Source organism: Arachis ipaensis, chromosome B9 (assembly GCF_059453495.1).
Source record: "Arachis ipaensis isolate K30076 ecotype BB chromosome B9, ASM5945349v1, whole genome shotgun sequence".
In the NCBI taxonomy this organism is placed as follows: Eukaryota; Viridiplantae; Streptophyta; class Magnoliopsida; order Fabales; family Fabaceae; genus Arachis; species Arachis ipaensis.
In genome coordinates this window covers 18,502,436-18,525,809 of record NC_142444.1, presented here as the reverse complement: position 1 = coordinate 18,525,809, position 23,374 = coordinate 18,502,436, and the positions used below count along the sequence as shown (strand labels likewise).

The 23,374-nt window shown below is 35.5% G+C and overlaps 3 protein-coding genes across 3 annotated transcripts; 2 read left to right on the top strand and 1 right to left on the bottom strand.

The window, feature by feature from the left end:
• Positions 1-2,021: 2,021 nt before the first annotated feature.
• Positions 2,022-7,908, bottom strand: LOC107619768 (U-box domain-containing protein 51). The gene is made up of 8 exons (XM_016322053.3): positions 7,728-7,908; positions 5,979-6,073; positions 5,512-5,633; positions 4,840-5,043; positions 4,600-4,747; positions 4,016-4,114; positions 3,583-3,876; positions 2,022-2,705 (listed from the first exon to the last, which is right to left on the bottom strand). Exons 1-8 carry the CDS (start codon positions 7,906-7,908, stop codon positions 2,022-2,024), a joined length of 1,827 nt encoding a protein of 608 aa, XP_016177539.1.
• A 1,654-nt stretch (positions 7,909-9,562) lies between these two features.
• On the top strand, positions 9,563-10,272 carry LOC148543916 (uncharacterized). Its single transcript, XM_088498776.1, has 2 exons — positions 9,563-10,111; positions 10,240-10,272. Exons 1-2 carry the CDS (start codon positions 9,563-9,565, stop codon positions 10,270-10,272), a joined length of 582 nt encoding a protein of 193 aa, XP_088354902.1.
• Positions 10,273-10,279: 7 nt separating this feature from the next.
• LOC148543915 (uncharacterized) lies at positions 10,280-11,548 on the top strand. Its single transcript, XM_088498775.1, has 2 exons — positions 10,280-11,347; positions 11,501-11,548. Exons 1-2 carry the CDS (start codon positions 10,280-10,282, stop codon positions 11,546-11,548), a joined length of 1,116 nt encoding a protein of 371 aa, XP_088354901.1.
• Positions 11,549-23,374: the final 11,826 nt, after the last annotated feature.

The following is a 23,374-nucleotide window of genomic DNA, read 5'->3' as shown; positions in this document are numbered from 1 at the left end:
AGATAAACTGTTAGTCAAATTAGTCCTTCCGTCAATTGGATGATGATGTGTCACGTTAAGTGCCACGCGGCACGCCACGTGACAGGTCAGTAACACGTGTCACTTGACATAAAAAAAAGTTTTTTATTAGTCAAAATAGTCCTTGAAAGTCCAGACGTAAGTCATTTTCATCTCTCAAATTTTAAAAATTAGTCAAACTAGTCTTTATATAATTTTTTATAATATTAAATTTATAATATTTTTTTATACTACTAATTTTACTATTATTTTTTAAACCTTAATAAATAAAATTCTCTTTATATAAAATAATAAAAATAATTAAATTTTTATAAAGTTATTTTGTCATTTGTATTTTAAAATTTTACATTTTCAAATTGTAATTTTTTATGTAAATTTTTTTATTTAAATGAGTTTATCAAATTATTGTTGATTATATATTTAAAAATTTAATATTTTAAATTTTACTAAATAATATAGTAATTATTTTAAATTTTAAATCTTTTAAATTTTTTAAAATTATAACTTTTATTATTATTTAATTTATATAGTAAAACTCAATAATTGAAAAACTGGTTTATGGAATCATTTTTGAATTTTAATATTCTAATATAATTTTTTAAATATTTCATTTAAAACAAAAGGAATTTTATTTTAATACAAAGCATATCTATTTATATAATGTACTAGTGCGGAGTAGTCTGTGTTATGCATAGGTATAATATTTCCTATTTCATTTTATCTCATTGATTTGTGAAATTAAAAAAAAAATTATATAATCTATCTCAAACATATGAAACACACAAAAATTTATTATGATGTTTGCACGTATTACGCTTAAGAAGCAATTCGTTTATAATAATAATAATAATAATAATAATAATAATAATAATAATAATAATAATTAACCAACAAATTTTTAATATTTTGTAAAGTTTGGAATTGAAACAAAATTTGTGGATCTTCTTGGATTTTGACTCTAAGTATCACTACCATTACATCCTATATATAAGTAATATCGTAATGGAAAAAAAAAAGATGTAGTAGAAAAAAAATAGTGGTATAACTTTGTTTAGGTTAATATACATAAATTTTGATTTTGAGCATATAACTTTATTTAAGTTAATAAATACATACATTTCAATTTTGAGTATATATATATATATATTCCAGCAAAATATAGTAGTGTAAGAAAAATATTTTAGAATAGAAAAGAATAAGAGAGATTTTGAGAATAATTAAAGGAGAGAGATAATTTTATGAAGAAAAAATAAAAAAATTATATAAGGACTAGTTTGACTAATTTTTAAAATTTGAGGGATGAAAATGACTTACGTCTAAACTTTCAAGGACTATTTTGACTAATAAAAAAAAATTTTATATGTCAAGTGACACGTGCCACGTGTCACTGACTTGTCACGTGGCGTGTCACGTGTTACTGAGCTGCCACGTGGCGTGTCACGTCATCATGCCACATGGCACTTAACGTGACACGTCATCATCCAATTGACGGAAGGACTAATTTGACTAACAGTTTATCTTTTAAGGACTAATTTGATTAAAAAAATCATTCGATGATGAAAATGAAGATCGCGTGATCTTTTAGGGACGAATTTAAACATTAACCCTTTATTATATCTAAAATTATACCATTATTCTATCGATAATTAATGAATATTAAATACACGAATTTTAGACTGTTTAGACTGATTTTTTATTTTCACCCAAACATTACTATAGTAGTTACATTACATGCATATTTCCCTGAGTTGAGGCTTCTCATGCAAGTACTAGCTAGTCCTTGTAAGTATGTAACTATATCCATCTTGATTATTTCTATAGAATTTATAATAAAAGAAAATGATGAGACGATTTAAGAATAATATTCTAGGAGTAGCAGTTTACATTATTAATAATCAATTTCCAGGTTCCAGGTGCCTTGGCTCTATCAACTAAGCTCTCGCAGCCATAGAAGATTTTCATTTTTTTCATTATTATTTCTTTATTGCCATTATTATCTTTATCTATCTCAAATCTCTGAGCCTATTCAACTCGGGTAAAATCACAGTAGCAAGACTGGGTCTATCTCGTTTTCTCATCTCACAACACTTCAATGCCAACTTAGCACAAGACAAAGCATCTTCAACAGGCCAATCATTCAAACTAGGATCAAGAACTTGTTCAAAGCTTCCAGCATCAATAGCACTCTGAACCAAATGAGCCAACCCCATTGGAGGCTTTGCAGTTATAATCTGAAGCAGCATCACACCAAAAGAATATATGTCCGATTTCACACCCAACAACCCTGTCTGTTGATACTCCGGGTCGATATAACAGAACGTGCCGGCGGCTTTCGTCAGCCGGTACTGGGTAGTTTTGTCAGCGACCGAAGGCGGAACGAGCCTCGCAAGACCGACGTCGCCGATCTTGCTTAAATAGGTTCTGTCTAAGAGGATATTTGCTGGCTTGAGGTCACGGTGGACTAGTGGCTCTGGTTTTAGTTGGTGAAGGTAGAGAAGGGCGGTGGCGATTTCCGATGCTATTCTGAAACGGATTTTCCATGGGATTGGAGGAGTGTTTCCTTTTCTGAATAAACGATCTTCCAAACTTCCATAGTCCATGTATTCATACACAAGACATCCGAATTCTGGGCATGCACCTATGAGTAGTACCATGTTTGGATGTGTTATGGTGCTCAAAACTTGAACCTGCATTAACATCAAGTTGTTATTAATTTTTATTCAGATTTGTTGATAATAATTTAGGACAGAGCTTTTTGAAGTTTTAAATTTGAAGTGTACGTGAAGGGAAACGTTTTGAATTTCAATTTGCATGCAGATAATTGATGAAAAGAGTTTTTTTTTTTTTTTTAAGTTAAGAGTGAGAATGGAATTCGTGAACTCTAAATGAATATACGAAACTATACTATTTGAGTTATAGCTCGTTGGCAATCCATGAAAGGAGATTGATCTCCTGTTAAAATGCGATTTCATTTTAGAGGAAAACTAATTAAATTTTGTTATTTTTTATAAAATTTAAAATAAATTGAATCTAGATATTTGTGTGATAAATTACACATTTAGTTACAAATATTATTATTATAATATATAGTCTCATAAATATTGATGTAATATTTTGTGAGACCCACAATAAAATTAAACAAAAATCAAATATTGTAGATATTCTAAATATGAGATTTATCATTTTAATATTTAGTTTTTTAATTCAATTTAAATTTTACATAAAGTGAAAAAATATAATTGATTCTCCAACAAATTGAAATTGTGTTTCTATACTAAAATTGGTCTTATTTGATTGATGATTTCATTTTTTCTAGATGTCAAATCTAAAATTCCAAAAATATTTTATTAGAATTGCTCTCACTAATACACACATAAATATTTAATATATTTGATTAAATTGTTATCTAAGATTTTTAATTATTATCTTTGTATAAAGACAATTTTACACAAATAATTTACATTAACAATGTTAATGTGTTAGAATATAGTTGTCATTTTTAATATAGCAAGAAAAAAAAAATGCATTATTTAAACCAAAGAAACATTAACTATTTATAGATACCTCTTGGTTAAATTGTCTTTCCCCATGGCTTATATCTGGCCTCACAGCCTTGATGGCGACATCAGTGTTGTCAATTACTCCTTTAAAAACTGGTCCATAACCACCTTCTCCAATTTTGAGATCAATATCAAAGTAATTAGTTGCAATTTCTATTTCTTTAATGTTGTATCTTCTGTATGGAACGATGTTTTTATAAATGTAGGCAGAACTTGAAGCTCCTTGATTTTCCTCGTTTTCCATAGCATGCACTGTTTTCTGCCTTGAAAGCTTAGCCTTTTCATACTCATCCACTCCCTAAATAACAAATATGAAATGTACTTTTCAAGTGTTTTCTCTTTTTATTTTTCAGGCAATTGAATTAAAGTTTAATATTCAAATTAAATAGAGAAAATATTATAATAACAATATCTCAAAAGAAAGCATTTCATCATACCTTATGCGCAGAGTCGACTTCTTTATAGAACAATCCATATTGCTCATTTGTTTTCTTTAGTTCAAGTTTTAATTTCATTAATTCTTCCTCCATTTTTTTCTATAAAGATGGGTGGAAAAAAAAATCTAATCATTCACATGGGAAAAAGTAAGTTAAACTACATAATTAGTTATTACCAGTATATTGAAATCGATTATGCTATGTGTGTACTAAAACCAGTCATCAAAATAGTCACTAGTATAAAATATAAATAAATTAAATTATACATATATATTTATATATAAAAATATTGATGACTGATTTTAGTATACGAATAATATTTTTGTATTGAAATTCTTTAACATTGTTTTGAAGACGAAAAATATAAAAAGAAGAGATAACAAAGATAAATATTTAGATATAGGTGCACATTGAAATACAAATAAACCAATCCCAACTACAAAATAACCCTTACTATACTTACTCACTTTTCCATGTACCATTGTTAATAGTTTCTAATTTTTTTTCTGCTTTTCTTATGCATGTTCTATAATGACCAAAATACCCTTACTGCATTGATAGTACAAGATACATTACTTACTTACTTTGGATTTTGACGAAGTGATTTGTGACTTTGCGAATTCAAGATCACTGTCGGTTTGTGGTGAAGAGCCTCCAAAGGATATTGTTGGACTTTGTTCTATTGGTGAAAAATTACTTGGTGTCATTGATAATGTAGCCTCTTTGACCAAGCTAAGTGAATCACAGAAAAGGATATCCATGTCTTTATTGTATTACTCCAAAAAAAGATATGTATAAGTATTGCAATTAATGGAGATCCATACCTGTTTATATGTTGAGGTGAATTGTTAAAAAAATAATCTGGCGTTGCTACCCCTTTTACTGTTGCTGCTTTTGTGAATTTACCATTTTGAGCAGGACCTGCTGGACGGATAGTTTGGACTTTTCCTTTCGATATAACATATATTGAGCAAAAATCTGGCAAAGACTTGGCTAAGCTAGCTGCCACATCCGTATTTTTAAATTTCCTGAAAAAAAATAAAATAAAATAAAATCAAGGCCATGGTATTTTAGTTATGCTTAAGAAGCACAACATAAAAATATGGTTTAATTATTTTGGTAGTTTTATATTTTTATTGAAAATTTTAATTAGATTTTTATATATATTTTTTAATTAAATTCTTATATTATATTAGATTTGGTAATTAAATTTTTATCGTGATAAAAATATTGAAATTAAAAAAAATATTTTATTAAATAAAACGAACATATTTAATATTTAGTTAACAGAATTTTTTTTGTTAATTTTAATTTTTTATCATGATAAAGACTTAGTTACAAAATCTGATATAATATAAAAATTTAATTAAAAATTTGATAAAATTATCGAGATTTACAAAATAATTAAAGCTAAAAATATATCTCATGGACCGCAAGAGATTTTTACTTATTGGAAATGCTTGAGTATGCATGATTGTGAGATAAAAGAATTCAACCTTATAAAAGAATTCCATTGGGAAGCACCAACAATGACGCTACTAATATAGTTTTCATTTACGTATTGAGTAAGTGCACTGGTAACGTTAGCGCCTTGTAACACCAACTCTGTCGCTACAATCTGAAATAATAAGCGTCCACAACCACAAATTATTTTTTTTTTTTCAAACTAAACATAATTTTTAATATTTTTAAAGTAAATATTAAGGTAGAAACTCAGGTGTAGTCGACTTCACGTGAAGTTGATATCTGAGAGTCGCTAGATAAAAATTTAATCAAATAAGTCAAATCATCTAACGGCTCTCAGACATTAACTTCACGTGAAGTCGACTTCACGTGAGTTTTCACCAAATACTAAATACCCTGTTCAATTCTTATTTACTATTTCAAAGATAACGTAGACAAAAAAGATAATGATTAAAAACTAATATTTTTTTTTTCTTCTCATTTTTGTTGGATAACTAACCCCTTTTCGAGCACAAAGCCCTCTGAAAGGGAGAAAAATCCGTTGCCATTCTTCTTCAGTTGGTGGACGACAATGACTAGGTCCAACACCATTCTCTGCACAAATAAACAATAAAGGATTGGTAATTGTTATATGAGAAAGTATAGGGAGCCAATGATCTAAGCGTACAAAGCGTACAATGATAGTTTAGAAAGTATTAGAGATATGATTATTAGTGTTACATTGTTCTGTCAGGTTACGTTTTTGGGATGAGTAGTTTCAGGATATGGTATTAGAGTTTCAAATTCGGAAGATCAAGAATTCGAACCTTGGTGAACCCAAAATTAATTTTTTATAATATGAGATGTTTATTATCCCTGGTATCCGGATGATTATTCTACATAGTAGGTGATGTTCATTTTATTCATACCCATTGTACACATTGTACACTTAGGCCATTGGCTCCCTAGCACTACTCTTGTTATATGGATAAAGCGGTGCTATAATCCTTAACATTTAGGTTAAGTTTTAACTTTATTCTTAATATTTTAAATGTTTTATTTTTATTTTAGATATTATATTTCATACTATTTAAATTTTTTTATTATTCTATCACTTTCATTCTCAAATTACTAATAACTATGCACTCTGACTATTATAATTATAATTTTTACTGCTGTCCAAAAAAAATTATAATAGAAAAAGAGGTATTTTTGGAAGAAAAAATCGAATCTTAATCAAAAGATTAAAATATAATGAAATAAAATGTTTGAGATAAAAATATAAAGTTTCAAACATTAAGAACGAAATTAAGACTTAACCCAAATGTTATAAACTAAATAATACTTTATCCTTATTCAACAAAGAATGAATTATTGAGTTTGTTTATTACGGCTCTAATGCATGTAACAAATATTTTATGTGAATAATATATTGTTCTAAAAGTGATCAAAATAATAATGTCACTAATAAAAGATTTAGAAAACATTAAAGTTTACATAAAAAGACATACAAAACTATATGTGAATAAAGTCTTTGTGAATAATTTATCTATCTAAAGATAAGAAGAATTAATAATTGATATTAACCAACAACTGATGAAAATCCCAAATAGTGCCAAATTAAATCAACATAAATAATTATCCATCATGATTTTTTAACTTCCATACAATTATTTTATTGCTTAATGCTATAGGTGTAAACTTTAATTTTATTGCAATCTCAGTTACAATTGTAAACAATTTAATTAAGGTTTAATTACTCTGTTGGTCCTATAATTTTGCGAAATTTTCAATTAGGTTCCTATACTTTTTTTTTTCTTTTAATTGAGTCCTTGCACAAATTTTTTTTTAATTGGGTCCCTACACTTTTTTTTTTCTTTTTATTTAGGTCTCTATACCAATTCTTTTTTTTTTAGTTAGGTCCCTATAAAATTAAGTCAATTATTATTAAAAGGGACTTAATTGAAAAAAAATTTAGTGCAAAGACCCAATTAAAAAAAAAGTATAGGGACCTAATTGAAAATTTCACGAAACTATAGGACCAACAGAATAATTAAACCTTTAATTAAATGGATGTGAGAAATTATTAGCTATGCTTCCAAGGTTCAAAAACCACCACCAAAGGAGGAGGTGAGAAATTATTGAATGCCTCTAGAGAACATGTAATGTGTACTTTTTCAAAAACTTTATTTTATATTTAACATATAAGTATTGAAAATATAGAAATGTGTTTATGTTATTAAAATTTAAGAAGCACAAGGAAACCTACGATGGTACAAACGATTGGTCTGAACGTGAATGAGAATGCAAGAGGAATTCTTCTTCAGAATATGTTCTACGGCCCACTGGATGGCGTATTGGCTTTTCCGGCCACTGGTCACGGCGATCACAGTCGTAGGGCCACCACTATTTTTAGGCTTAGCTGATGCTGATTTTCTGAAATCTACCATTACTGATGGTGGCTGGTGTGGTTTGGGGTAGATTATTGGAATCAAAATTCACGTTTGAAGATACCCAAAAGAATAAAAAATAAAAAATAAAAAACTATTGGTGATGACAAAATATGTTGTCCTTCTCCTATGTATTTTATTTGTCATATTTGCTATATATGGATCAAATATTGTTACTAACCGCTCCGAAATTTGTCATGCTTATTCCTTTGTTGATCTGGACTCAAGGATTTGTTGGAGTTAGTTTCCAAAACATTTTTGTGCTATCTACATGACGTTACTAAAGTCGGTTTTGTTTTTTTATTTTATTTTATTTTTTCACTTTCTGTTTTCTCTGTTTCTAATTGTTGGCAAAACAATTTAATAGCCACAGTTATGAGAGTTGGACAGAATATTCAATGGAATTAACCGAAAATTGGCCACAAAAATCAATGCAATTCAAGATTAAAAAAAATACCGTTGCAGTCGAAACTCGAAAGTCGAAACAGTTGAAAATTAAAAAAATTAATATATAATCTTTGGATAGTTGGTAATTTGAAAGTATTCATATGTCAAGCAATCAAATGATGGTCAGCACCTAAAATCTAAAGATATTAATGTTTGATGTGCCATGTGTTGATCCAAAGAAATAGTCAAATCGAAAAATATTAAGTATGGGTTTTCGAGAAAATGTACTTAGGAGGTTAAGTTTGGGAGTTGCTGACACGGAAATTGTTTCCAATTACTTTGTCGAAATCGAAGAAGCTAAGTCGAGAGGGAGATTCGATTTGAAGGAGGACTTTCGCAGATTTAGTCGAGTGGTCAAAGAAGTGAGCATGTTAGTGGATAATTAATGAGTAAAGTACCAACCCGGTCCCTGTCCATTTCCCAAAATGTCAAGACGATCACCAAAAACACGTTCCATTACGGTCCCTGACCCTGAACTCCGTCTGCCAACCCGGTCCTTCTGTCATCTTCACGGCGGAAAGTCGACGGAAAATACTGAGGTGTGAAGGCTTGGGTATGACACGGATGGCTCGGATTGTTACGTGGAAGATAGAATCCTACATGGCAAGATGAAATGGACAGGGGCCTTTCTGTCCTCGTCCACAACACAAAAACGATGGCATTTTGAGGTTTCCAGGCGTCGTTTGGTTTCGCGCCTTATATGTTATCCCCTAAAGACCCCTTGTCTCTGTAATACAATTATATTCTAAACCCTAGCAGACAGCTCTCTTCTCCATCAAGGCAGTGGTGACTAGTGAAAATCTTGGTGACAAGGTTTCTGACGAAGCTCTTGACGGAGACGTGGACGGTTGTTGGACGACGCTCTTGACGGAAGTTGGACGGTTCGGCACACAGCATTGATTGCTGAGGTAGGTGTCGTTAATGTCGCTTTCACTGTTTTGCTTGTGTGTGGTCCTCATTCTACCATTCTTGTTTGCATTCAGCGTTGGTGGGGGTAGAGAGAGGTTAAAAAAGTGTTTCTGTTGCCATATCCTAGGAGTTTTATGTATTTAAATAAAATGAAAGTGTAGAGATGAGTTAAAATATTAGTGATAGTTGGAACAGATTATTAGGATTGGCTGTTAAATTGATGTAAGATTGAAGAAACTGTGTTGCATGTTTAAATTTTTTATTTAGGAGTTAACAAAATTTTATTGCACTTTTCCAGATGTCTGAATGTCTGGTTACCCCTGTGTTTCACCATGGGGGGAATTTCACGAAGGACAGTGAAGGAAATCTTAGGTACATGGATGGAAAAGTTCATAGGTGGCCACCAATGGATGTTGACCTGATTAATTACTTTGATCTAGTTGTTTTGTTTAAAGAGTTAGGCTATGTGGAGTTTAAGGCAATGTACTGGTGTGATATGACTGCCTCTGATATGGAATCTGGCCTTCATGCCATTCATGGGGATAAAGAAATTAACGAACTGAGGGAGGGGATTGATAAGAACAGGCACACAGATGAATTTTACATCTACTTTGATCATCCTGTGGACTTGCCAGAGGTAGTTGGTGAGGGAGTTGTGGAGGAGGATGTGATTGCCAGTGATGTCAATTCGCTTAAGTCATCATCATCTTCCTCGGATGATGGATACGAAAGCGCTGAGGATGAGGCTTACAAACCGCCTCCTCCTGGTTATGAGTCTGATGACAGTGGGAGTGATGACAGTTTGAATAGGAGGAAGAACAAGCAGAAGACTCGAGTTAAAGAGAAGGTGTCACTTAAAGGAAGAAAAAAAACTGGTGTGGCTAAGAAGAAGGGGACTAAGTCAGCAGAAGATGGGCCAAAAATGTCCCCTAAAATAGCTAAGAGAAGGGCTAGTAGAAAATACTCTGGTGCTAGGAGAAAACATGTGCTAAAGGATGGGCTTGGTAGGCAAGATATGCAGGGGGAGAACAGTGGGCCTGGGCCAGATCTGGGAGGCCCAAGAAGCTCCAGACAACATGGGCCTGCTGGGCAGGATACAATAAATGCTGCTAATGGAGGTGAAGACCATGTACCAGACCCAACTGCAGCAGAGCTGGAGAGTGAGTATGAGAAACCTTATGAGTATGAAAGTGATGTGTTCAACAGTCCAGTTTCATCTGGAGATGAGGGTAAAACAGCCTATGATACTTTTGATGAGGACACTGGATATGGTGAGGTCCAATTTAAGGTTGGACAGTTGTTCCCCACCATGGAGTCATTCAAGAAGGCCCTGAAAGATTATTTTGTTCACGAGGGTAAAGATGTTCTATATATTAAGAATGAGAAGCTGAGGGTGAGAGCAGCTTGTGCAGGTGAAAAATGTCCTTGGCTAGTTTTTATAAGCTGGAACAGTTCAAAAGGTTGCTTTCAGATCAAAACTCTTTACAATGAACACAACTGTGGAAGGGATTTTGGTAGCAACTTGGCTGACAGAGCATGTGTCACTGATAAGTTAGTTAAGAAGCTCTTTACAGAGCCTGACCTGAAGCTAGGTGCAGCCAGGGATCATATCATAGATGAATACAATGTGAAAGTGAATCTTAGAATGGTAGCTAGAGCATTGAAGGTTGCGAGAGAGGTTGTCATTGGGAGTGAAAAGGCACAGTATGGAAAGACACGGGATTACCTGATGGAATTGCATAGAAGTAACCCAGGATCAACTGCCTTGATGGAAGTAATTCCCCAACCTGAATCCCTGCCACTATTCGATAGGTTATACATTAGTTTGGATGCCTGCAAGAAGGGGTTTAAGGAGGGATATAGGCCACTAATAGGGTTGGATGGCTGCTTCTTGAAGGGTCGTTATGGTGGCCAGCTTCTAAGTGCGGTGGGTCAAGACGCAAATAACCACTTCTATGTCATTGCATATGCAGTGGTCCCGAATGAATGCAAGGAGACATGGAAGTGGTTTTTAACTTTACTGAAAGAAGACCTGGGTGAAGTTCCACAACATGGCTGGAACTTTATTTCCGACCAACAAAAAGTAAGTTAATTATGTTAAGTTATTTAACAAGTATACCTTATTATCATAATTAAATTATTTTAAGTTAATTACATGTTCTGTTAAATGTCACATGTTCAGTTTACCTTTTACTGATATTAAACACACTGATATTGTGTTATGAATCTGCCATAGGGTTTGGAGCTGGCAATGAAGGAAGTTAACCCTACTGCCCATCACTGAAACTGTGTTCTTCATATTTGGAAGAACTTTATAAAACATTTCAAAGATGAACAAACAAAGTAGATGGTATGGGAGTGCCTCGTTGTACAACAATTTAAGAATTCAGAAGTGCAATGGAGAAATTAAAGAACATGAATGAGGGAGCCTGGGAGTATCTACAGAGGTTTGACCCGGGTGTGTGGTGCAAGGCCTACTTCAGCCATGGACCCAAGGTTGATAACATAAGGAACAATATGTGTGAGGTGTGGAATGCAAAAATTGTTGAATACAGGAAGAAGCCAATTCTGTCAATGTGTGAAGACTTGAGGTGTTACATCATGAGGAAAAGGGCTATGCACAAGAAGAGACTGGAGCACCACACTGGTATCTTGGCCCCTGTGCAGCAGAAGAAGCTTGACTAGTTTATCAAGCCCAAGAGTACCAAGTGGAGAGCAACCTGGGCTGGTGATTCTGATAGAGTTTTGTTCGAGGTTCATATGCAAAGGCACAAAGTGGGAGTAAACTTACAAAGCAAGACATGTACTTGCAATGTGTGGCAGCTAACTGGTATACAATTCATCGTCTTATATGGCTGGTTTAGTTATCAAATGCTGAGTCTTTAACTACTTAATATTTTTTTAACATCATCTGTGTGCAGGTATGCCTTGCAGACATGCGGTTGCAGCCATGACTAAGATGGGGTTGAAGCCAGAGGACTTTGTGCATAAATGGCTCACTATGGATGCTATCAGATCAGCCTATTCTGTCTGCATTAATCCAGTTAACAGTGAAGAATACTGGAACCCAACTGATTCACCACAACCACTACCTCCCCCAATTAAGAAAGCTGCACATCGTCCAAAGATGAAGAGAAAAGTCGATTCTGTGGAGACAGAGATGAATTCCCACAAAGCCAAAAAGTCATTCGAAGTGACTTGTAACAGGTGTGGCCAAAAGGGTCATTACTATAAAACATGCTCCAATCCATCCAAAGACCCAAATTGGAAGCCTATGACCAAGAAGGAAAGGAGGAATTTGAAGCAGTCTGCTCCAACAGTGGACTCTGCTAGCACCACCCAGGTTTGCCTGCTTTAGGGATCGATTTGTCATATTTTTATAATGGTTAGGGATTTAAGTGTCACATGATAGATTGGTTATGGATTTAATTGTTATTGCAAAGATTGATCCAGTACTTAAATGTCTGTTCTGTATGATGACCCACATAGAACCAGGTTGGTGAGGAAAACAACATGACTACTAGTGTTGAAGGTACAATCTTGGATCCTGTGGTAAGTAGTTTGTAGGATTAATTTGTTTACATATTCACATGAGTTCTATTGTTGACTCTAGATTGAGATAGAGTACTATTCATGAATGTAGACAAAGGCAAAAAAAACAAAAAAAAAAAACTACCTAAATCAACACCAAAGGAAGGTACAACACTGGGACAAGGAGATGAAATTCCTCTTTCACAGTCTGCTCTCCAACCAAAAGTTGTAAGTGACCAGAATAATTCACAATTGCATTATAAATAGCAATGTCTTAGTTTTACTTTTTGTTTCATATAATGCAATCTTGTTGGTTTGCAGGGAGCATCTGAGACCCCCATCTTCAATAATCCACCTCCACAAAGGATGAAGCAACTAATTGTTAGGCCACCAATCTCCTCCCCCTTTGTTCAAGCTTCTGTGGTGAATCAGATTCCCCCAATCATTGGACCTCACTTCAGGCCTTCCACTCCTACCAACACAGAAATTCCACCCAACAATGATACTAATGTTCCTACTGGATCAAGGATGCCTAAACCAAGTCAACAACATGGTCTTAGTGCCGAGACAATGGCCGCAGCAGTTTCTGGGACTGCATCAAAACTATTCAAGTTCATTCCCACTCCTGGATTTAGGCCTCCTAGGAAGAACTAGAAGTGTGGTCCTAAGTTTATGTCAAGTTAAAAGAAGATGCTGACTTTTTGATAAACTAGCTTATATATAGTCACCACAAACAATTTTATGCTTTCTATTTTGATAGCATATGTGAATTAAGGGCCTATAATACTCTTTTTTTTGTCTTGCTATATGTTGCCCACTTTTGGAGTTATTTTGTGAACAACATGTTGACATTTGGTGGCTGTTTGCAGTTGTTAATGTTACATATTACTGTTAGTTATTACTGGATTGATTTTCATGGTATGAAATGATTCAAGTATAACACATTCTACTTTTTGACACAATGAAACTTTTCCAAACAACCAACACAGCTGTTTCATTTAATAAACTCGGATTTACACTGTTAACTGATACAATACAACTATTTCAGCAACAAGAACTTCCAACACAAAACCAACAAGATACACTAACTATCTGCTATCCACTCTAAAGGAGATAATTTGCACATACAACTCTAAAGACAAACACAACAACTATCAATGGATAACTAAACCACCTATTACACTTAACGTGGCTAGAATTTTTCAACTGCAACTCTAACCCAGAAACTCTGTCCTCTAGCTTTGTCACTTTCTCCTCCATCCAAACGGTTGCATCCAAAAAATGATTTTGCTTTCGATTCCGACCATAAGGACTGCCATCATTTACTTGCTCCTCTTCAAACAGTGAAACATATTCATCCAACCATTGAAAATATTTGCAATGACCTTGTGCAGTCTGCACAATAAAAAGAAAGAAAACTCAAATTATTAATGCAGAGATGCCTGCTACAGATCTTGGCATGAATAGCAACATAACTAACTGTTTCATACCTTAAAATTTAGGCATCTAAAGAATAGCTTTTTAGGGTTCGACTGTGTTGATGACATGAATAAAATTGCATGCATCCCACAATTGCATTTCGGGGCAACGAATCTTTTCTTCATCCTCGCTCCAGCACTACCAACGGAGCTCACAGAAATACTCCTGCCCTCATCGTCCGACGCATCTCTTCCAATCCCACGATCTCTGCTATTGCTCATGGTGGTATCAGTTTCATAAACAAAACAGGGAAGATAGACGACCAGGCTCGTCTAATAAAGACGCCTGGAACCCTCAAAACGCCATCGTTTTTGTGTTGTGGACGAGGACAGAAAGACCCCTGTCCATTTCATCTTGCCATGTAGGATTCTATCTTCCACGTAACAATCCGAGCCATCCGTGTCATACCCAAGCCTTCACACCTCAGCATTTTCCGTCGACTTTCCGCCGTGGAGGTGACAGAAGGACCGGGTTGGTAGATGGAGTTCAGGGTCAAGGACCGTAATGGAACGTATTTTTGATTAAGGATTGTCTTGACATTTTGGGAAATGGACAGGGACCGGGTTGGTACTTTACTCATAATTAATCACATGGGGAATATCTATAATCGTATAGCGGGAACAGTTACCAAGGGCGGTTGTATTTCAAAATTGTAATTTATTTTAATTATAATTAATTGTAATTAATGTGATTCGATTTACCGTTATGTAAGGTTAGCTTATAAATACTAGGAAACTTCAGTGAAAAGAGGTTGGAACTTTCACTCAGAAAAGAACACTCTAAGCATTCTCACATCTCAGCGATTTCCTGAGTTTGCGATCGAGTCACACTTTCTGTAGGGTTCCTTCCATCTTCTTTATTCAATTTATTTTTTCTTTTCTGTAAAACTTAATATTTCAATTAAGTTAATTCTTCAAGTGTTCTTTAATTCTTTTGTTCCACTTTTCTACACTTTATTCTTTTTTATTAGTCTCTCAATTTAATTTGACTTATTGTTATTGCTTTTCTTTTTATTTAAGAACTTTAATTTCCGAATTGTATTTATCAACTTTACGAATTTATTTTATTTTTCATTATCAAAATTAGTCTAATTGAAGACAGTTTGATGCACTTCTAGAAAACTGGTACTCGCACAGAGGAGTTGGTTTTGCTCCCAGACTATTAGAATTGAACCACCATCGATTTGTTAAAAAATTGACAAAACAAATTGGTACGCCCGGTGGGACAGTTTTTAAGTCGAAGTGTGTCAAAAATAATTACTTTCTAGTAATTTCTTAGTGTACGCAATTACGAAGTGGGAAGATCATTCACATGGCTGATGAATTATCAAATGTGAATGGTGGTTTTTCCACCAGTGATAGTATACCGGTATCCGTACAATAAGCCGACGTGTCTTCACGTTCGGAAGGTGCAATCGGAACTGAAAGCATAGTCGTCACGACTATTCAAACTGGAAATGTTAGCGTAATACGCATCCACGTGGCCCTGCGCCACCGTTTCAACCTCCATTAACCGCTGGTTGGCCCCCTTATGGTCTTCCTGCTGGTTACACCCCACCAGTGGGTGGGTTTGTCCCGCCTATCCGTTTTGGGAATGCAAATAGAGTAAATATTATGCAAAACCCACAACAACACTCTGAGTATTCTCGTGAGTATCATGTGGGCTCCACTTCGAATGCTGCGAGTTCAATGGCAGCGTATCGACAACAAGTGGAGGAAAGTCATCATGATTTGGTTAATTTATTGACTCAGCAAATGACTATAATTCTGAATCCGATGATGGCCAATCATGAATCGAGATTCGAGCGTCTTGCTAGACAAGTCGAGAGGATCACTCGAATCGTCAATTATGATGAAGGCGAAAGGCATAATGCTCGAGGAACTAATGAGGGGATGAAAAATATTTTTCAAAATGAAAATCATGTTCCAAATCGTGAAAATCTTCGCATAGTTCATCGACATGAGAATGCTGATAATGTTTTACATGGATTGCGAGGTGATCGTTATCAGGTCACCCAAATTGTAGAAGAAGTGTTAAATCGGGTTGGATTGAATGTTGGTTTTATGAATCAGCCACATTTTGTCTCGACTTTTCCCCAAGTAGTTCAAATGGCTGAAGTGCCAAGAGGGATAAAAAATCCGAAAATAACTACAAAATTTGCTGGAGAAGTTGGAGAATCAACAACTGAACATGTTGCTCGTTATTTGGTCGAGATTGGAAACTTAGCAAATGATGAAAATTTGAAAATGAAAATTTTTTCCGTCGTCATTAACGAAGAATGCATTTACATGGTTTTCGAATCTTAGACCAAATTCGATTACAACATGGAATCAGTTGGAAACTGCTTTTCACGCTCAGTTTTATCGAGGAAAAATGAACGTAGCAGTTACTGATTTAGTAGCTTTGACACGTGAAGATGGTGAAACCATTGATGATTATTTAATACGTTTCAAAAATGCTAGAAGTAGGTGCTATGTCACATTGCCTGAAAATGAGATAGTGAAAATAGCAACTATGGGGTTAGGATTTTATATGCGCAGAAAGTTGCTTAATGTGCATATTCCTGATTTGGCTCATTTGGCTGAAAATGTTCGGCAAACTGAGTTAATGAAAAAGGAAAAAGAAAAATATAGAACCGAACAAAGGTCAGAGAGTAAACCATTTACTCGAAAGGAGAAGGTTGCTTATGTAACCATGGAGTCCTCAGAGGAAGAAATTGATTTCGAAACAGAAGTCGATTTGGCCGAACTTAAGAAGGGCCCTCCATATGTTTGTTCTTTGTTGAAAAAACTCCCTGGTAGTGAAAAGTCGAATGATTCAAAACTTAAAAGTGGAAAGAAATATAGTTTTGATATTTCGAAATCTGATCAGATTTTTGATGTGTTGCTTAAAGATAAACAATTGGTTTTGCCTGAGGGTAGAACATTACTTTCCTTGAAGGATTTGAAAGGAAAGCCTTACTGCAAATTTCACCAAGCAACAAGTCATTTGACTAACAGTTGTATTCGTTTCAGGGATTTGATACAGGAGGCAATAATGGAAGGACGTTTGAAATTTGATGATGGCAAAAAGGAAATGATGATTGATGTAGATCCCTTCGAAACTGATGCCAGTTATGTGGAACCCTGCTTTGGAGTGAATATGGTGGGGATGTCTTATGATTTTGATGTGGCTTTTGATGATTTTGAGTCACAAGTAAGAGCTGTGTACCCTAGAACAGGGGATGGTTTGTTGGACTTCTTGGTTTAGAAAAAAATCAAAATCGGGACGTATCTCTGTGTCCACGGTGTAACGTTGTTTTTGATGCTGAAGTGGCGGCAATCTTTGAAAAGGAAAGAATGAAGAAAGAATTAGCCCACAGGGAGGAACAAGCACGTCAAAGACAATCAATTCAATGTGTAGAAGCTTCTAGTTCAAAAATTCCTCTACATGATGTGGATACACCTTTGAGTCGATCTCAGGCTATTGGTGTTCAGTGGATCAGAAACTGTCAAGAGTTTCAAAGGCATGATCACTTGTATCGACGCAATCCTCAATGGGGACATAGAGCGCCGTCTCAAAATTAGTATGCCGCTTTTCGAGGACGAGCCAGAGGATACCCGAGAGGAAGAGAAGGAAGGAGAAGTTTCCATCAGAATAAGAAACTTTAAATTGATACAGGGAAGGAAGCAAGCAAGGGGGCAACTCCTTCGGTGCATTCCCGAATTGTCTTTCCTTCTGATGGAGAGACTTATCCTAAAGAGATTCCATCACCAGCCAAGATGGACAAAGGGAAGGCAATCGCTCAGTCTTCTGGGGTAGATAAACATAAAGATGTTGATGTCGATGAGGAATACTTCGACAAAAGAGATGATGACATGGTGGGGACGATTTCGATAATCCCTACCGAGTACCTTGGGGAGTGTGAAGGTAATCCGGATGAGGATTACGATTAGGAAGACGAAGAAGCTTTTTCTTTTATTCGCATAGAAGATGAACCAGGTGTCTTCCTTCGCCCTACTGAAAAGCAAATGTCTCATTTGCATCATCTTCACATTGTTGCTGTTGTAAATGGTTACAAGATAAACAAGGTACTGATTGATGGTGGGGCAGCAATAAGTCTTTTGCCTGAAAGGATGCTAGGAAAAGTAGGGAAACATGTTAGTGAGTTGGTCCCTACGAATATTGCTGTAACTAATTTTAGTGGGGATTCCACGACAGCGATAGGGCTGGTTACCTTAATTGTGAAGGTGGGATCATCGGAGAGACATTCAGTGTTTGTGGTGGTGCCATCGAAGGCAAGTTATAACGTCTTACTTGGGAGAGATTGGATTCATGGAGTAAGTGCGGTGCCGTCTACGGTGCATCAAAGTGTGCTTCTATGGACTGAGGAAGGCAAGCCTGAAATTGTCAAAGCAGATTTGAGTCTTCATGTCGAACAAATGCATGCCAATTTTAGGATATATAATCGCAAGTTGAAGCCTTTAAATGTTGATCGATCTCTGAATCCTTACAATTGTGAAGGTTGTTATTTGACTTCGGAGGGACTGTCGGTGAAGTTGCGCTACCCAGACATGCCCTATGAACCAACAGGTTGGGATTGTGATTCTTGAAGGCCTCAAAAACTGAACCATGGACCAGGTTGAGGAAGTTTCCGATTACCTGGTGATGAGCGGATATTTTATACGCTTTTTGGTGATATTTTCATGTAGTTTTTAGTATGATTTAGTTACTTTTTATTATATTTTTATTAGTTTTTATGCAAAAATCACATTTCTGGACTTTACTATGAGTTTGTGTGTCTTTTTGTAATTTCAGGAATTTTCTGGCTGAAATTGAGGGACCTGAGCAAAAATCTGATTCAGAGGCTGAGAAAGGACTACAGATGCCGTTGGATTCTGACCTCCTTGCACTCGAAATGAATTTTTTGGAGCTACAGAAGTCCAATTGACACGCTCTCAATTGCGTTGGAAAGTAGACATCTTGGGCTTTCCAGAAATATATAATAGTCCATACTTGGCCCGAGATTTAGTAGCGCAAACTGGCATTTAAACGCCAACTCCTTACCCTTTTTCTGGCGTTAAACGCCAGAACTGGCATAAAAGTTGGAGTTAAACGCCCAAACTGGCACAAAAGCTGGAGTTCAATGCCAGGAATAGCCTATGCACATGAAAGCTTCAGTGCTCAGCCCAAACACACACCAAGTGGGCTCCAGAAGTGGATTTCTGCATTATCTATCTTAGCTTACTCATTTTCTGTAAACCTAGGTTACTAGTTGAGTATAAAAACTACTTTTAGAGATTTATTTTGAACATCATGACATTTTTACATCTGAATTTTGTATCTTCTACGGCATGAGTCTCTAAACTCCATGGTTAGGGTGAGGAGCTCTACTGTGTCTCGATGGATTAATGCAATTACTACTGTTTTCTATTCAATCACGCTTGTTTCTATTCTAAGATATTCACTCGCACTTCAACATGATGAATGTGATGATCCGTGACACTCATCACCATTCTCAACCTATGAATGCGTACCTGACAACCACCTCCGTTCTACCTTAGATTGAGTGTGTATCTCTTTGATTCTTGGTTCACGAGTTTGATTGCCTCTCCTGACAACAGAGCATTCAAATCTGTGAGATCAGAGTCTTCCTGGTATAAGCTAGAATCAATTGGCAGCATTCTTGAGATCCGGAAAGTCTAAACCTTGTCTGTGGTATTCCGAGTAGGATCCGGGAAGGGATGACTGTGATGAGCTTCAAACTCACAAATGTTGGGCGCAGTGACAGTGTGCAAAAGGATCAATGGATCTTATTCCAACACTAGTGAGAACCGACAGATGATTAGCCCTACGAAACCCGTAGCTGGACCATTTTCACTGAGAGAACGGATAGTAGCCATTGACAACGGTGATCCACCAACATACAGCTTGTCATGGAAGGAGCCCTGCATGCGTGAAGAAGAAGACAGTAGGAAAGCAGGGATTCAGAAGACAGAGCATCTCCAAAACCTCAACCTATTCTCCATTACTGTAGGGGTGGCAACGGGGCGGGTAGGGGCTTTTGCTCTACCCGACCCCGTCCCACCTGACAAAAAACCCGCATAAAACCCGCCCCGCCCTACCCGCGGGTAGTAAAATGTTAAACCCTAACCCACCCCTGCGGGTACCCGTCCCGCCCCTACCCCCTATAATTATTAAATCCAATAAATAAAATAAAATTTTAAAAATTATATAACCACCATTTACATACATAACATAAATTAAAGTAAAAATTTATATATGATATAATATTATTAATCATTTTACTAATTATTTTATATATGTTATATATGTTACATATATTATATATTAAATATATATATTTATATATATATATATTACATATACCGGGGCGGGTTTAACCTAAACCTGACCCTGCCCCGCCCTGCCCAAGAACCCGCCCCGTTAAAACCCGCCCCGGTGCGGGGACGGGTAATTACCCGCCCCGAGTGGGTAGGGACGGGGTGGGTACCCGCGCGTTCGGGTAGTGTTGCCACCCCTACATTACTGCATAACAAGTATTATTTAATCCATGTTCTTTTACCCATTCCAATTAAAACTGAGAATTATTATTGATATCCTGACTAGGAGTTACAATATAACCATAGCTTGCTTCAAGCCGACAATCTCCATGGGATCGACTCTTATTCACGTAAGGTATTACTTGGACGACCCAGTGCACTTTCCGGTTAGTTGTGCGGAATTGCAAAAGTGTGTGTGATTTCGTGCACCAAGTTTTTGACGCCGTTGCCGGGAATTGTTCGAGTTTGGACAACTAACGGTTTATTTTGTTGCTTAGATTAGGAAAAATTTTTCTTTTTGGTTTAGAGTCTTCTATTATTGTTTTTGGTTAAAATTTTAAAATCCTTATCTTATTTTTCTCAATTATTTTCGAAAATTTTCAAAACCAATAACTTCATAATTTAGTCTTCTGTAATTGAGTTTAGTTTCATATTTTAAGTTTGGTGTCAAGTGCATAAGTTTATTTTCTTTCATTTTTTTTTGAATTATTAGTGCTCAGAGTATAAAAATTTTTAAGTTTGGTGTCCTTTGTGTTTCTGTTTTCTTAAAGAATTTTTAAAAGTTGCTCTCAGTGTTCATCTTGATATTCAAAGTTTTCATATTTGTTTTCTTTGTTTTGATCCAAAAATTCTAAGTTTGGTGTCATTTTATTGTTTTTCTATTTCCTCATTAAATTCAAAAATATCTTTCATATTTATTTAATTGAATTTTTGAAAATTTCATTTAAAAATTCATATTTTTATTTTAGAAAATTTTTATTCTGTCTTATCTTAGTTTTAAAATTTCAAAATTCAAATTTCCTTTCAAAAATCATATCCAAAGTTTTTCAAATCTTCTTAATTAAGTAGTTATTTTAGTTTTCGAATTTATTTTTCCTTTTTCTTTTAGTTTTCGAAATTTATATTTTAATTTCTAATTATTTTATTTTATCTTTTTTTCTTTTTTTTATTTATTCGGTTTGTTTTTTTAAATAAAATAAAAATAAAAATATATTTTATTTGCAATTCACATCAATTCCCTTTTCTCCATCATGGACCTAAGTGAAAATGAACAGTCCAGAAGGACTCTGGGGTTATATGCTAACCCCATTACTGCTGCATACGGGAGTAGTATCTGTATACCCCTGGTGCACGAAAATTACTTCACAATGTAATTTCGCACAACTAACTAGCAAGTGCACTGGGTTGTCCAAGTAATACCTTACGTGAGTAAGGGTCGAATCCCACGGAGATTGTTGGTTTGAAGCAATCTATGGTTATCTTGCAATTCTCAGTCAGGAAGTCAATTATATTTATTAGTTGAATTGCGAATAAATAAGAGAGCATGGATTAAAGGTTACTTGTTATGCAGTAATGGAGAATATGTTGGAGTTTTGGAGATGCTTTGTCTTCAGAATCTCTGCTTTCCTCTGTCTTCTGATTCACGCACGCACGTCCTCCTATGGCAAGCTGTGTGTAGGTGGATCACCGTTGTCAATGGCTACCATCCATCCTTCCAGTGAAAAGGATCCAGGTGCGCTGTCACCGCACGGCTAATCATCTGCAGGTTCTCAGTCGTACCGGAATAGGATTTACTATCCTTTTGCGTCTGTCACTACGCCCAGCACTCGCGAGTTTGAAGTTCGTCACGGCCATCCAATCCCAGAATCCTACTCGGAATACCACAGACAAGGTTTAGACTTTCCGGATTCTCATGAATGCCGCCAAATGATTCTAGCTTATACCACGGAGATTCTGATTAAGGAATCTAAGAGATATTCATTCAATCTGATGTAGAACGGAGGTGATTGTCAGACACACGTTCGTATATTGAGGAAGGTGATGAGTGTCACTGATCATCACCTTCTCCATAGTTAGGCGCGAATGGATATCTTAGATAGGAACACGCATGTTTGAATGGAAAACAGAATTACTTACATTAATTCATCAGGACACAGCAGAGCTCCTCACCCCCAACAATGGAGTTTAGAGACTCATGCCGTCAAAGAGTACAAAATTCAGATCTAAATTGTCATGAGATCCAAAATAAATCTCTAAAAGTTGTTTAAATACTAAACTGGTAACCTAGGTTTACAGAAAATGAGTAGAGTATGACAGATAGTGCAGAAATCCACTTCTGGGGCCCACTTGGTGTGTGCTGGGGCTGAGACTAAAGCTTCTCACGTGCCTGGGCTATTTTGGGTGTTCAACGCCAGGTTGTAACCTATTTCTGGCGTTGAACTCCACTTTGTAACTTGTTTCTGGCGCTGGACGCCAGACAGCAGCATGGAACTGGACTTGAACGCCAGTTTACGCCATCTATCCTTGAGCAAAGTATGAACTATTATATATTTCTGGAAAGTCCTGGATGTCTACTTTCCAACGCAATTGGAATCGCGCCATTTGGACTCCTGTAGCTCCAGAAATTCCATTTTGAGTGCAGAGAGGTCAGAATCCAACAGCATCAGCAGTCCTTTTTCAGCCTGAATCAGATTTTTGCTCAGCTCCCTCAATTTCAGCCAGGAAATACCTGAAATCACAGAAAAACACACAAACTCATAGTAAAGTCTAGAAATATG

Coding starts and splice junctions, on each gene's coding strand:
- LOC107619768 (XM_016322053.3), bottom strand. CDS start 7,908: ATGGTAGATTTCAGAAAATCAGCATCAGCTAAGCCTAAAAATAGTGGT. Junction 5,044..5,511: donor CAATGGAATTCTTTTATAAG/GTTGAATTCTTT, acceptor ATTTTTTTTCAG/GAAATTTAAAAATACGGATG. Junction 2,706..3,582: donor AAAGACAATTTAACCAAGAG/GTATCTATAAAT, acceptor ATGTTAATGCAG/GTTCAAGTTTTGAGCACCAT.
- LOC148543915 (XM_088498775.1), top strand. CDS start 10,280: ATGCAGGGGGAGAACAGTGGGCCTGGGCCAGATCTGGGAGGCCCAAGA. Junction 11,348..11,500: donor TTATTTCCGACCAACAAAAA/GTAAGTTAATTA, acceptor AATCTGCCATAG/GGTTTGGAGCTGGCAATGAA.
- LOC148543916 (XM_088498776.1), top strand. CDS start 9,563: ATGTCTGAATGTCTGGTTACCCCTGTGTTTCACCATGGGGGGAATTTC. Junction 10,112..10,239: donor AGACTCGAGTTAAAGAGAAG/GTGTCACTTAAA, acceptor CTCTGGTGCTAG/GAGAAAACATGTGCTAAAGG.